The sequence below is a fragment of the Aspergillus puulaauensis genome, chromosome 8 (genome assembly GCF_016861865.1).
Source record: "Aspergillus puulaauensis MK2 DNA, chromosome 8, nearly complete sequence".
NCBI lineage: Eukaryota > Fungi > Ascomycota > Eurotiomycetes > Eurotiales > Aspergillaceae > Aspergillus > Aspergillus puulaauensis.
This window is the reverse complement of record NC_054864.1, coordinates 2,776,600-2,789,694: the sequence shown is the minus strand read 5'-3', so window position 1 is coordinate 2,789,694 and position 13,095 is coordinate 2,776,600. Positions and strand designations below refer to the sequence as shown.

The following is a 13,095-nucleotide window of genomic DNA, read 5'->3' as shown; positions in this document are numbered from 1 at the left end:
GAACAATCGAACCAGGCCTCTTGGTCGTCAGCATCGTCGCAAGAATTGCAGGGGAATACTATTCGAGTCCAAGTAACGACTGCTGTCTCGGCTCTCAGTGCCGTGCAACTACCGACTGGCTAAACTCTGATCAAAGCCCGAAGGTTTCACCCTTGGCATTAATTTGCGCGCCAGTTGATGTCTCTGACTATCCTGGAATGAGGATGGGCGAGGTAGGGCCCGTGTCAGGTTTGGCCACCGATCTGCAGGGTTTTCCTGACCTGGAGCTGATGTTGCAAGTGCCGAGATGTTCTTTACTACTACATTCGATCTCTCGTCTAGCAACTGTTCCGGCGCCTGCTTGGCATACATTCCTGCCCGTATGGTAATTAAAATCTTTGTTAATCCCCACATAGCCGGCTAAACTCAGGTGCTCTTCTGCCCTGATGGAATCACCTTGTGCTTGGGATCGAACCCCTTTCCAGTCAAACTCCTGTGGGGATGTTGATCTTTCTCCTTCGAAGAGGCCACTGCTCCCTGCCTGACGTCTTTGCAGCCTGCTCTAAAGCATACCTCTCTGCTCGTTAGTACTTGGAGAGTCTTCTCGCATTGATCCCCGCTCTCCTTTAGCCTACGGATTCGACCATTGCCATTCACCGTTAAGGCTGAGGCCCCCTGCGGCAGTTTTTGTGTTAGACCTCCCGAGGACTGCGAAGGAGCTAAACAGAACTGCTAAAGCACCGCGATATCATGCATTGTAATACAGGAATCAGAGTGGAAGTAGGCAACAGCGGAGTCGAAATACCTTACGACTAGCATTGAAGCCCCTAGGAACGTCACGCATGTTACGAATTGCAAGTTTAGATAGCGCTTTCATAGCAGGCCAACTCCGACAAGACCGATGTAATTGTGACCAGACAAGATAACAAGATTATTAGGTTAGGGATATCGCGACCATTTCAGCCTATTTTCCCCACAGCTTTATGCTATAAACCTGAATATCAATCCGGCCATCCTACAGTGAATTGTGAAATCAGTTCATCGTCGCTACCCACCGTCTCAAAATGATCAGTATTGACGTTCTCCTCGGGGTACTGGTTGTCTCTGGCCTCGTGGCTTCTGAACGTACGTGTTTGCCCAGGTCTCCAGAGTATAAACCGGATATCACCTATACGGGCTGTTATGCCGACGATCCCAACTCCCCAATCCTCACGGGCCGTGATTATAGAGCGAATACCCAAAACTCGCCTGGGTTCTGTGCGCTTCTTTGCGGGAGGGAAGGATACCGGTACGCTGGGTTGGAGCAGGGTCTCGGATTTGGAGGGTCGGTATACACACTGTTGAAGCTTGTTGTTTGATGAGGGTATGTTTACTAACTTATGCTCGGCCACCCATATTAGAGGATGCTTTTGTGGAAATTCAGTCCCCTCCGGGGTGGAAAAGCAGAGTCAATCGTCCTGCGATTTGCCGTGTCCTGGAGACCCTGCAGCAACCTGTGGCGGGAACTCAACGTAGGTTCTTGCGGGCCCAAATAATCACGTCTCTAAAAGGCCAGCCATTGATGATTAATGAAAACTATAGCATAGATATATATCGAATCAACAATCCACAAGCGGGCAAGGGAAATGATATCTTTGCCGACTGTACCAGGGATCCGCTGTGCTCAAATCCAGTATGCGACCCATCTCTTCCCGTGCGAGAGCGAGCGGCCGGGCTGGTCAAGGTCCTCAATGTCGAGGAAAAGCTGGATACTCTCGTCGACAAGACCCCTGGGGTACCGAGATTGGGTATCTGGCCGTACGAATGGTGGTCTGAGGCGCTACATGGGCTCGCCTATGCCCCCGGAAATGAGTTCGAAGATAGTGGCAACTTCAGCTCTGCAACCTCATTTCCCATGCCCATAGTCATGGCTGCCTCCTTCAACGACGATCTTGTATTTGCCATTGGTGAGGCCATCAGTATAGAAGCAAGAGCGTATGCCAATGCTGGCCTTAACGGCTTCGACTTTTATGTAAGAGTCCCTACAACACCGAAATTCCTGTCGAGGCCACTAACAGGGATCGTGGATACAGACTCCGAACATAAATCTCTTTCGAGATCCTCGCTGGGGCCGTGGGTCTGAAACCCCCGGAGAAGACCCTCTGCTGGCGAAAAACTATGTCGCCAGCTTAATATCCAGTATGGAGGATCAATCGTCTGGCTATAAGAGGATTCTCGCCACCTGCAAACACTACGTCGGCAACGACCTGGAGAGCGTTGGAAACGTGTCTCGTTACGGCTTTGATGCAGTCATCTCGACTCAAGATTTGTCCGAGTACTTCCTCCCGCCCTTCCGCACGTGTACTGCGCAGAAACAAGTCAGTTCTGTAATGTGCAGCTACAATGCTGTCAACGGGGTCCCGGCGTGTGCGGACAGCTATATACTACAGGACATCCTGCGAGACCACTGGGGGTGGGAAGCCCCGGACCATTATATCACCACAGACTGTGGCGTCATTGGATACATGGTCACCGATCACCATTACGCCTCGGACCTTGGCGAGTCGGCGGCCCTGGCTCTGAAAGCAGGCACTGATCTGGAATGCAATGGGAGCCCGAACAGCGGTCTCCTGGTGGCCTGGAACCGGTCCCTCATTACCGAGCACGAGGTAGACAGGGCCGCACAGCGGTTGTATGGCGCATTGGTCACCGTCGGGCTGTTTGATAACCCTCCTTCACTGGAGTCCCTTGGCTGGGATGCAGTGAATAGCCCCGCCTCCAAGCAGGTAGCGTACCAATCTGCGGTAGAAGGCACGGTTCTTATCAAAAATGATGGAACCCTCCCGCTGTCGGCCAATAAATCTTATGCGCTGATCGGTCCATGGGTAGCTGCAACCGAACAGCTACAGGGTATCTACTACGGCCCAGCACCCTTCTTGATCTCCCCTCTGCAGGCGGCCAGAGACCTTGGGATCAAGTACACCTACGTTGCGGGAACCGGCATCAATGAAACGGATCCCTCCACGTACGATGCCGCTCTTGCAGCTGCTAGATCCGCGGATGTCGTGATCTTCTTAGGCGGTATCGACAGCAGCTTTGAGGAGGAGACGCGAGACCGAGAGAGCCTGGCGTGGCCGGTCCCTCAAATGGAATTGATTACAGCCCTCGCCGGGAATGCAAAGCAATTGGTCGTCGTCCGGTACGGAGGCGGCCAACTCGACGACTCGGAGCTACTCACCAATAAACACGTAAACGGTCTCCTGTGGGGGGGATACCCGGGCCAGTCAGGAGGGCAGGCCATTATAGACTTGTTGTTTGGCAAGGCCTCGCCAGCTGGTCGACTGCCTGTCACTCAGTACCCGGCGTGGTATGCTGATGCCGTACCACCAGCGGACATGAGTCTTCGCCCAGGGGAGGGCAACTCCCACCTCGGGCGTACATATATGTGGTACGATGGAGAGACCGCTGTACCTTTCGGGTTCGGCCTTCACTACACCACCTTTGACGTGACTATCGATCAACCGCCACGATGGATGAGCCATACACCAATCCATAATGGCGCCCGGGTGTCTATACAGTCCGTCAGGGGCTCCACTGACTGGATGGAGCTGTTGGAGCTCCCCGTGCTCCAGATTCCCGTAACAGTCACCAATACTGGACCAGTCACATCGGACTACGTGGTGCTGCTGTTTCTTAAATCCGACGCAGGGCCGTCTCCGCGACCATTGAAGACACTGGCAGCGTACACACGAATCAAGGATATCCAGCCGGGTCAGTCGGCGACACAGGACTTGACAGTGAATTTGGACAGCCTGGTTCGAGTTGACAAGAATGGTGACCGCGTCATATATCCTGGAACGTTTGATCTGTTCGTCGATCTGGACGCTAAATCCACGTTTACATTCAAGCTACACGGCGCGCCACTCACGGTGGAAAGGTTTCCCCAGCCAGAATCAAAACGATAAGGGAGGTGGGCCATCACGTAGAGTATATAAATCCTTAAATGAACATGGCATCAAGACCTCCTCTCGTGCCTCTGATATAGGCACTACATTTGCTACCTACTCCCCGTCATTCAAGTAGTCGTGACCTTGAAGATAGCAATGTCGTCGTCTGCCACAGTGAAAGTGATGCCCTCGCCCGTGCCACTCTCTCCAGAATACAGCTCCTTCCACCCATATGGGCCCGCCTGCAGTCCTGGTACATCGACAAAGTCAACAGAGAATTCCCCTCCGCCGCTGGCCGCAGCGAATGCAATCACCGCGCCGTCGCTTAATGACCCGGCCCAGTATGGATATATTTCGCCAGCCACCGGTTCTGGGGCGTCTGCCGGCTGGAAGATCCCTGCAGCGATGCCAAGTTCGTCTTGATTGATGTCAATAATATCCTAACTGATCATTAACACGACGGGTGCCTGTCAGTGATTCTAGATTGCTACTTTACCTTGTTGGTCAGGATAGCCAGCGATGTCTCCGGAATGGTATTCAGGTCAGCGCCAATGACGAGAGGCGACTTTGCAATTGCCCAGAGTCCAAAGTGCAGTCGTTCTTGGGCCTCCGTCAGGACGCCATTGCCCACAAACTTGACAATTCGATCTTAGTTGCTGGTCATGGTTTGACGGATAGTAGTTACAAGTGCCACTTACCAGCATATCAAGGTCATTGAAGCCCCCGGGACCGGAAAACTCAGGGATCTCCGATGCCCTGGCACCGATTCTGACCACCGATTCCCAGTCTCCCCAGTTGTCGCCCTCGATGCGCCAGGAGTGGCCCAACGGAGCACCCCAAGTCCAGACCTCATTCCTACCCCACTGGCAGATATTGAACAAGATCTCCTTCGTACTAGACACACTCTGGAGCGCATCATGCATCGTCACATACCACGGCCTGGTGTCCACAGAGCCCTCCCAGCAGGTCTGGGGCGGCGGCTCAGTGGTGCATGGGGTGAAACAGTTATCGTGCTTCCAAAAGTCAATATCCCAGGAGGCTAGGAGCTGCGCATCCTGCACCTCATGGCCCTGGGAACCGGGGTAGCTGGCGCACGTCATCTCACCGGCGCACCCGTACAGACCAAATTTCATCCCCAGGTCGTGGATTTGATCTACGACAGCACGGATACCGTTGGGCCATTTGGTAGGGTCAGGAACAAGGTTGCCTGCCGCATCTCTTTCTTCGGTTGACCAGCAGTCGTCAATGTTGATGTAGGTATATCCGAGGTCTTTCAAACCCAACTCGATAAACTGGTTTGCGGTGTCTAAGGCGTATTCCTCAGATGCAGAGTCACATTGGGCGACATTCTAGAGCAGCTTAGCTGGCGAAACGCACATAAGAGGGTACGTTGCGGAGATGGCAATACCCAGCTACTCCAGCCCATGTGTGGAGTGAGTCCGATCGAGTTGTTCCATCGGCGCTCTATCCTGGTAGATTGAGCGAGGGCTAGCATAGAGCCCCAAGTTATCAACTTCGAGATGGGCGCCATGCTACCACGAGGTCGGGCGAGTAGCAAAGAGTGTGGTTTTCAATATAGGTTGCTCTCAGCGATCTGTACGTATGTCAATGTGGGAAGTCCGTCTATATGCGTTAGAGTCACGCCTTTTGTGGCTGAATATTCTCTTGAGCGGCCCTTGGCTCTTGTGCAGAGTTGTAATGGTAAGGTTTTTATGCTATTCAAGGAACCAGGACCGGTTAATTACTTGTCCTCGCGCTGTTATACCTGGAACATGGTCGCAGCCAAACCCAGTTTCTAGGGTTATGGCCTTCGCTGTAATAAGGCTATACCCCATAGATCTCGGTCTCCCCGCATCGAGATTTCCCGATGTAGCAATAATACAAATCCTGCTGGCGATGATCCTCTGCAGAATTATGTCAACAAGATCGGCACTTTATTTAGCCTAGTGTGGATAAATATATCAATAGCCGCTCCAGGACAACAGCGGCACCTCCCAATTAGCCAATTTAGATTCTGAATGCTTTCTCAAGGATGTGCCGGGATCTTCCACTCTCCTACAGTCACTGTCGTATTGTCTGCCCCATACAACCCCCCGTTCAGGAACAAAATCACATCCTTCTCCGGCATGACGGTCAAGGATCTCGAGTACGCAACGCCCTTTCCACTGGGGACTTTAACCCAGGCATGCGGATGGCCATTCTGCCGGTTGATAAAAACCTCCTCATACGTTCCATCGCTGAGAACAATCGTCCCATGCGGGCCCCCCGCTGGCGTCCAAACCGTGTACGGACATGCGGCGGGGATTGTGCCATCCTGGGACTTGAGGAGATGAGACTCCGCCCTGTCGAACTCGAGTGGGTTATCCGCAATGCGGTAATGGACAGCATAAGGCACTTCGGTTGCCAAGGCAAGCTCATATGATAGCATATACTTCCCATTACCGATCCTTGCAACGGTGGTCATACCGGGACGCAGGGTATAGTTTGCATATGCAACGTCGTTGACTACGGGTCCCCAGTGGACGAGATCCCGCGTCGACTGGTGTGCGAGCTTCTGACCGTGGAGGGGATCCCGTTGGTCTGAGTAGTAAACGGTAAGCTTATCCTCATACATCATGATAAAAGGCTCCCAGATTGGATGGGCCCCATTGGTCGTGTTGGGGGCAGTCCCGATAGCGACAACCGATACAAACTCCCAGGCTAACCTGATGGATCGACTTCAATTAGCAACAGGGGGCGATGCTTTGCTAGTTTGGGTAGGTAGCTTACCCTCTGTCTCGGCTGGCATAGACCTCAATGTTTGTGGATGAAAAATCCCTGGGAATAGCATTTGCGGATGCCAGAATCGTTCCGGGGGGGAAATCTCCCACTTGCTGTGGTAGCTTGTATAGGGATGGCTGCCAGAGGCCGCCGCCAGTGTAGTTTCGATGAGTGAAGTAGAGCCTGGAATACTCAGACCAGGACTCGCCCTCGTCTATAGACTTGTAGATCGGGAGATATGGTCCGCCAGGAGCCCCGAATGTCCAAGTCGAGAGCATCACACGGTGTTTGCGATGGTCTTGCTCATGATGAAGCATAATCGTCCGCGCATAGGAGGTTTGCCGGTCCTCCCAGCTTGGCGGTAGTGTAAATATGGTCACATTGTCAAAGGTGCTTTGGGGAGATGCTCCCACACCTCCTATAGCCAAGGCTAGGGCTACGGCCAAGCGGGCAAAGGGGGCCATGAAAACTGGTTAAATAGGCTCTTGAGTTTGCGATTCAAGTGGCTGTCCGACAGACAGTGTTCAATTAAACGCAGACAAGACGAAATTCGGTGGATTTATATCTGCCTTCCGCTCCTTGAGCCCTGGATAATCATCGGTTATTATGGTAAATGCCAGGATGGTGATGCTTGATTCCGCCTGAAAACGGCCACCCCAACTGTACGCAATACGATGGGGTCAATAGTTTTGAATCGCTTTTGCTGTGGCCTCGACACAGCCTAGTACCTTCCATTGGAGACTTGCAAACAGTGAAGTTGCACGATGGCAGCATCAGAATTGAAGCAGGCGTCTAATGCCCAACCCAACCTACGGCCACCCACGAAGGGTCTTTTTGGTTACATTATTCAAAGCGCCAAACGAGTTAGAAAGCAGCTCACTTCAAAGTGAACGATCCAAACTCCGTTCAAAGTACTTGATGGCCCAGTTAGCACGGAGGAAGATGGATATAACCGTTCTACGATCACCTTTAACCGCGCATTGACCCTGATTTATGATCAAAGGGATTGCAAACGCAGACAGCAAGGACGGTATGCGTGATCTTGAGAAACAAAATCTCTCAAGGTCGTCGAGGTCGGCAATTTCGAGCGACTCACTGCCGACCCTGATGGCTTTTACCTTTCAAGGTGCGTATGTATGCCTTCGGTCCCCCACATGGAAATGGCCGCCTTGGTAGTCACCTATGTGCTTAACTCGCCGTCGATCTGCGGCCGTCGAGAACAGCATGCATGGATCAGGGCTAAATCAAGATGTCATGACTCATGGCTGCTTTAACATGAAGCCTGAAAATCGCCTATCCCCACACGGATTTGGATTTAATGCGGGGATCGAGTTATCTGCTACCAAACACCTGCTCAGTACTCAAATGAAACGCCGCGTCCTTCACAAAGGTTACAGACTTGAACGCGCAGACGGATACTTGAGTGAGTGAAGCAGCTTGCGTCAGAGGAACATATTCAGACCCCAACGGGGGTGCCTTTGGAGATGCAGCCGTGAACTGGCTGTCGTAAGATAGGTTGTTCGGCACCCAAGGTTGGGGATATATGTTTCAGATGCTTCGCCTCTTCTTGCGGAATTTCTCTGCTATCCTTCCTCTCTTTACTCTATTCCGGTTCCAATCCTTGTATTCTATGTCATAAGTACATGGCCGGCATGCGGGCCGGTCAATCGCCCGGTTCCCGACATAGTTAAAGCTAACCTGCAAGTATTTAGCTAGTTTAACACCAGGGCCATAAATAACAGGTGTCCAGTACAGTCAAGGACCTGCAAGATCCATCCAGCAATATTAGCAGCAGCTTCAAGATTTCCTCTGCACCAACAGCATGGAATATACGCGGTTGTAGCCCCTCTTGAGGTTCTGATGTGCCAGCGGAAGTCATCAGCTAATTTAAATTTTTACCGAACAGTGTGGGCGATTCCGGTCTTTACGTCTCCAAAGTTATTCTCGGGACAGCGAGCTATGGATCTTCTCGCTGGCAGGAATGGGTTGATGAAGAGGAGGCAGCGCTTCCTTTACTGAAGCATGCATTTGACGTGGGTATAACTACTTGGGATACAGTGCGTCTCTCTATCTATGGTACCCATGTGGAGTTATTCTTCATCTGACTCTTCCTCTGCAGGCCGATGCATACTCAAACGGCCGATCTGAGGAAATTATTGGCAAGGCTTTGAAAATGCACGGCATTCCCCGCGAGCAAGTGGTTATCCTAACCAAGATATTCTACGCGCTTGATCCGGATAGCCAGGGTCCAATTTCCTCCCTGGTGGACAAGACTAAGCGCCACCTGGTAAACCGGGTCGGGCTATCACGCAAGCACGTTTTGGCGGCGGTTGCAGAGAGCACGCAGCGCCTTGGGACTTACATTGACGTCCTGCAGATTCATAGGCTTGACCGAGAGTGCAATCTCACAGAGACGATGAAGGCGTTGCACGACGTTGTGGAGAGTGGGAGGGTGCGCTACCTAGGAGCAAGCTCTATGGCAGCGTGGGAGTTTCAAAAGCTACAGTACATTGCGGACAAGAATGGATGGCACAAGTTCATTTCCATGCAGAACTACCACAACCTTCTTTACCGTGAGGAGGAGCGAGAAATGATCCCGTTCTGTCGAGATAGCGGCGTCGGTATTCTTCCTTGGAGCCCGCTCGCACGCGGTGTCCTGGCTCGTCCTTGGACGGAACGAGGCAGTCAGCGAGAGCAGACGGACAAGCTTTTGCGTGGCCTAGTGCGAGAACGCGAGACTCCCGCCGATGGAATTATCGTCAGCCGAGTACAAGAGATTGCGAAAAAGAGAGGCGTCCCGATGTCAACAATCGCCTTGGCCTGGAGTCTGCGGCAAGGCTTGTGTCCAATTGCCGGCCTGCGAAGCACCGCTCGAATTGATGAGGCCGTCCAGGCTGTGGCGTTTCAGCTATCTGATGACGAGGCGGCGTACCTAGAGGAGCCATACACTCCAAAGGAAGTTGTATACTGAGATACAGAAGTAAGGGGCTTATGTGAATTCCAGAATATATATATATATATACAAACACATACTATCAGTTGAACGTATGCATTATTGGTCTACCAGGAATCAACAAATTTCTTTGCCGAAGCACCAGCCTGCAAATCATCCAGAGCCTTCTGCACAGCCCCAGAGCTGTCGAGCGAAGTCTACGGGGTTCAATGCGATCGCACGGTTGCGGATGACGAGGTCATTGTCCGAGGGAGATGTGTATGGTGCCTCTTTGACACCACTGCGGCGCTGATTATCTACACTAATGCAACATTATTAGAAGCCGGAAGAACAGTACCCATTGTGATAGCCAGAGTACTACACAAGATATACTTCTAGTACCCGTAAACAAGCAACAGACCATAGGTGACTAGGAACAAGTCACAGGCTCTCGCCCGCAAGAGTCCCGCCGGTATCACGACTGGTTCCAAGTGGATAAAGACGCACTAGATACGATTGTTAGCAAAGCTCCCGGGCCTGAGTATCCACATGAACTCAATAAAGTGGGATACAGCCTATCGACACGGCAAGGGAGCCGTATAAAACCATCGTGCTTTGTTGGGAAACTTGTGATTGATATGACAGAATAGACAGAGGTAAAGATGTCGATCTTGATCTCGTTTTGGAGCATACATGAGTCCTCGATTAGAACAGGACATCTCTAGGTTCATGGCTGCAACGATCCTGACAGACTAAAATTGCCTTTTGCAGATATCTCGTCCCTCACTGAAATTTCACAGCATGAACTATGTTGCGCATGTCTTCAGCTCCATCAGGGCGTCTATAACAGAGCTGCAACTACATGTCTACACCGTTCAGAGACACCCTTAGCAGAAACGACGTCCGGATTTCCTCTGCACGAGCCACGAGTTCATCCACATCCCAGTTTGCCCAAGCCAGCTTATTTCTCAAAAATGCAGCTTCATCCGACGCAAGCCACACAACAAAATGTCCAGGCAACTCCACTGCACAATGTGTTAGCATGAGCAAGTAAGCACTCCACTGATCAGCCTGATGGTTTGGATAATGAAAAGAAGGACTCACCCGTGTCTAGCCCAATGGGGATGTTCGGGTTGATCTCGGTGCCAACGATGCCTGGGTGGAAGCTCGCAACGTGGATTTCTGGGTGTTCGAAAGCATAGTAGTCAACCATCTTCAGTGCCGCTGCCTTGGAGGCTGCGTAGCTCCACACTCCGGGCACTTCCGGCAGAGGAGCCCAGTGACCGATGGAAGATGCTGTGTACAGGAACTTTGCACCAGGGGCCGCCAACGGGGTAAACGCGTGCAGGGCGTGGAAAGTGCCCATGGTGTTGATTTCGAAAGCTCGCCGGAACTCTGCCTCTGGGTAGCCGACTACCGGGGCCTCTATCGGAAGCATCCCAGCGTTGCTGACGAAGATGTCAATGTTGGTGCCGACCTTGGTCACAATCACATCCAAAGCCGCATTGATAGACGCGCGGTCGGTGATGTCTCCTGTCTGCAAAACGACTTGAGTCGAGGAGTTGGCTTCTGAGACTGCCTGCCCGGCAGTCTGGAGGCGATCGAGCCTGCGCCCAACAATCGAAACCGACTTGGCTCCGGCCTGAGCGAAGGCGATCGCGGCAGCCTTTCCAATGCCTGTGCCTCCGCCCGTGATGACAACGTTCTTCCCAGCGGCCGAAAGCTCCGGGCGAGTGGGTGAGATGGCCGGGTAAGTATCGTTGTGCCAAGACTTGGTAAAGGACACGAAACTTCTCATCAGAGAGGATGCCATAATGAATGTTGAATATCAGGGGTACCAAAGGAGATGGCGACCTCTCTGCAACTGGCCATGTCTTTGCACTTCTTTATAGGTACGCGGAATGATCGATTGAAAGCCCAGGAGTCAGGGATGCTTCGTTTGGAAGGAGCAAGACTTGGCAGCCATTTGGGGCTTACAAATACTGCACATCCACTTATCATTACGTATAGGTAGTTTAGTAGGTGATGTTGATATACGGAGAGGTTGTATAAGAATAGGGACGCTAGTTAAGGGCCTATACTGCATCTGGAAGCAGCACAGCTTGGCAACCTTATCTTGCTTGCTGACAAATGCGCCATACTGTCCAGGTTTCATCAACTGATTGTGGTCTATCCAGCTGCCAAACCACGACAGCATGTCCCGCAAACGAGGTGAAGTCCAGTTCATCCATTCAACCCAACTCAGAGCCCCCGGCGTAGCATCGGCTGAAGTTCAACGACTCGTTCACTCGCATGCAGCCCGGGCAGCTCATGCCAAGGTGAGGCGACAGAGGCTTATTGAGTACCAAGCCGCCAAAACCAGCAGTGGCTCGGAAGATGAAAGACGGCCATTCTCCACAGCGGCCGCTGAGATAGCGATGGCCGCCATTCCCAGCCCGCTGGGCTTGCTGGGGTCTGACCGGAGGGATCCCTTTGCAAGCTTTGCCAGGCATCTCAATCCGGCTGAATGTTATCTCCTGGACTACTGTAAGTCGGCCTCTCAGAAGAAGCCAATCTGTCTCCCAAGTCCCCTACTCGTCACGGACGACCCACCGAGCATACTCTTGGTGACTAACCTGGCACAGACATCGCCAACGTTATCCCGTGCTCAACTTTGCAACGCAGCCAGATTAGCTATCCGGGGAAAGTTGGTACACCGCTCCTAAACACACAGTTTGTACAGCTTGCCGCCACGAGTGCCAGCTCTCTGAATGGCCTCTTTCTTGTGACATGCCGACACCTCTCACAACATCTACCGCACAACGGGCCGTACGTTCAACTCGCCCTTCAGTACAAAATCGCCTGTACGCGGTCACTGACAGAGGCGATATCGTCTTCAGAGATGCGCTTCCCGATTAGTGATTCAATCCTTGCCTTAGCCCTATTCCTAGCACACGACGAGGTAATGCCGGCCGTATCCTTGACTTGCTGAACATAGCGTTAACAGCCTTAGATCCTGATTGGCGATGGCCCTTCCACCAAGATACATGTACAGGTCGCAATTCAGATGGCCAGGCATAACAGCGCATTTGACAAGACGGATTTAAGTGTATTTCCGTACGACCTCATTCAAAGTGACATGTAGACTCTACCCTTGTGCAGCCTGTCACATCTCAGGGCGTTCCAAAAGAAATGTCTCCATCAGGAGCAGTAAAGCTCATAGCCCTTCCCAGTCTCCACCCGGAAAACTGCACCCATCCCGATCATAGCCAGCGGCAGCTCGGGTGCGAAGGTAGCCATGGTCATCGGTGGAGGATGGACGAACGGGAAATGCTCATATACACCTCGAACGAAGCTCAGTCGACAGCATGATGAGCAGTGCGGGGGTTGTTTGGGGCACTGCGTCAGGGCTGATACAAGACTTCCAATTCAGTTCCAGACTCCGTTAAGTGCCGCTGGTCTGGCCTTCCTGATGGTAAGGGTTAGTATCCAGTCGCGCGATGACCTATGCACAGAGTC

The 13,095-nt window shown here is 52.2% G+C and overlaps 6 protein-coding genes across 6 annotated transcripts; 3 read left to right on the top strand and 3 right to left on the bottom strand.

The window, feature by feature from the left end:
* Positions 1–1,043: 1,043 nt before the first annotated feature.
* APUU_81081A (uncharacterized protein) lies at positions 1,044–3,923 on the top strand (the record flags this gene model as incomplete). Its single annotated transcript, XM_041697432.1, has 3 exons — positions 1,044–1,307; positions 1,382–1,990; positions 2,052–3,923. The coding sequence occupies 3 exons, from the start codon at positions 1,044–1,046 to the stop codon at positions 3,921–3,923; spliced, it is 2,745 nt and encodes a 914-aa protein (XP_041562964.1).
* Positions 3,924–4,033: 110 nt separating this feature from the next.
* Positions 4,034–5,436, bottom strand: APUU_81080S (uncharacterized protein; the record flags this gene model as incomplete). The annotated part of the gene is made up of 4 exons (XM_041697431.1): positions 4,034–4,345; positions 4,402–4,539; positions 4,604–5,254; positions 5,314–5,436. 4 exons carry the CDS (start codon positions 5,434–5,436, stop codon positions 4,034–4,036), a joined length of 1,224 nt encoding a protein of 407 aa, XP_041562963.1.
* A 495-nt stretch (positions 5,437–5,931) lies between these two features.
* Positions 5,932–7,129, bottom strand: APUU_81079S (BNR/Asp-box repeat domain protein; the record flags this gene model as incomplete). Its single annotated transcript, XM_041697430.1, has 2 exons — positions 5,932–6,610; positions 6,675–7,129. 2 exons carry the CDS (start codon positions 7,127–7,129, stop codon positions 5,932–5,934), a joined length of 1,134 nt encoding a protein of 377 aa, XP_041562962.1.
* A 1,358-nt stretch (positions 7,130–8,487) lies between these two features.
* On the top strand, positions 8,488–9,636 carry APUU_81078A (aldo/keto reductase; the record flags this gene model as incomplete). The annotated part of the gene is made up of 3 exons (XM_041697429.1): positions 8,488–8,504; positions 8,572–8,722; positions 8,785–9,636. 3 exons carry the CDS (start codon positions 8,488–8,490, stop codon positions 9,634–9,636), a joined length of 1,020 nt encoding a protein of 339 aa, XP_041562961.1.
* An 819-nt stretch (positions 9,637–10,455) lies between these two features.
* Positions 10,456–11,410, bottom strand: APUU_81077S (SDR family NAD(P)-dependent oxidoreductase; the record flags this gene model as incomplete). Its single annotated transcript, XM_041697428.1, has 2 exons — positions 10,456–10,622; positions 10,702–11,410. 2 exons carry the CDS (start codon positions 11,408–11,410, stop codon positions 10,456–10,458), a joined length of 876 nt encoding a protein of 291 aa, XP_041562960.1.
* Positions 11,411–11,792: 382 nt separating this feature from the next.
* On the top strand, positions 11,793–12,721 carry APUU_81076A (uncharacterized protein; the record flags this gene model as incomplete). Its single annotated transcript, XM_041697427.1, has 3 exons — positions 11,793–12,123; positions 12,222–12,538; positions 12,590–12,721. 3 exons carry the CDS (start codon positions 11,793–11,795, stop codon positions 12,719–12,721), a joined length of 780 nt encoding a protein of 259 aa, XP_041562959.1.
* Positions 12,722–13,095: the final 374 nt, after the last annotated feature.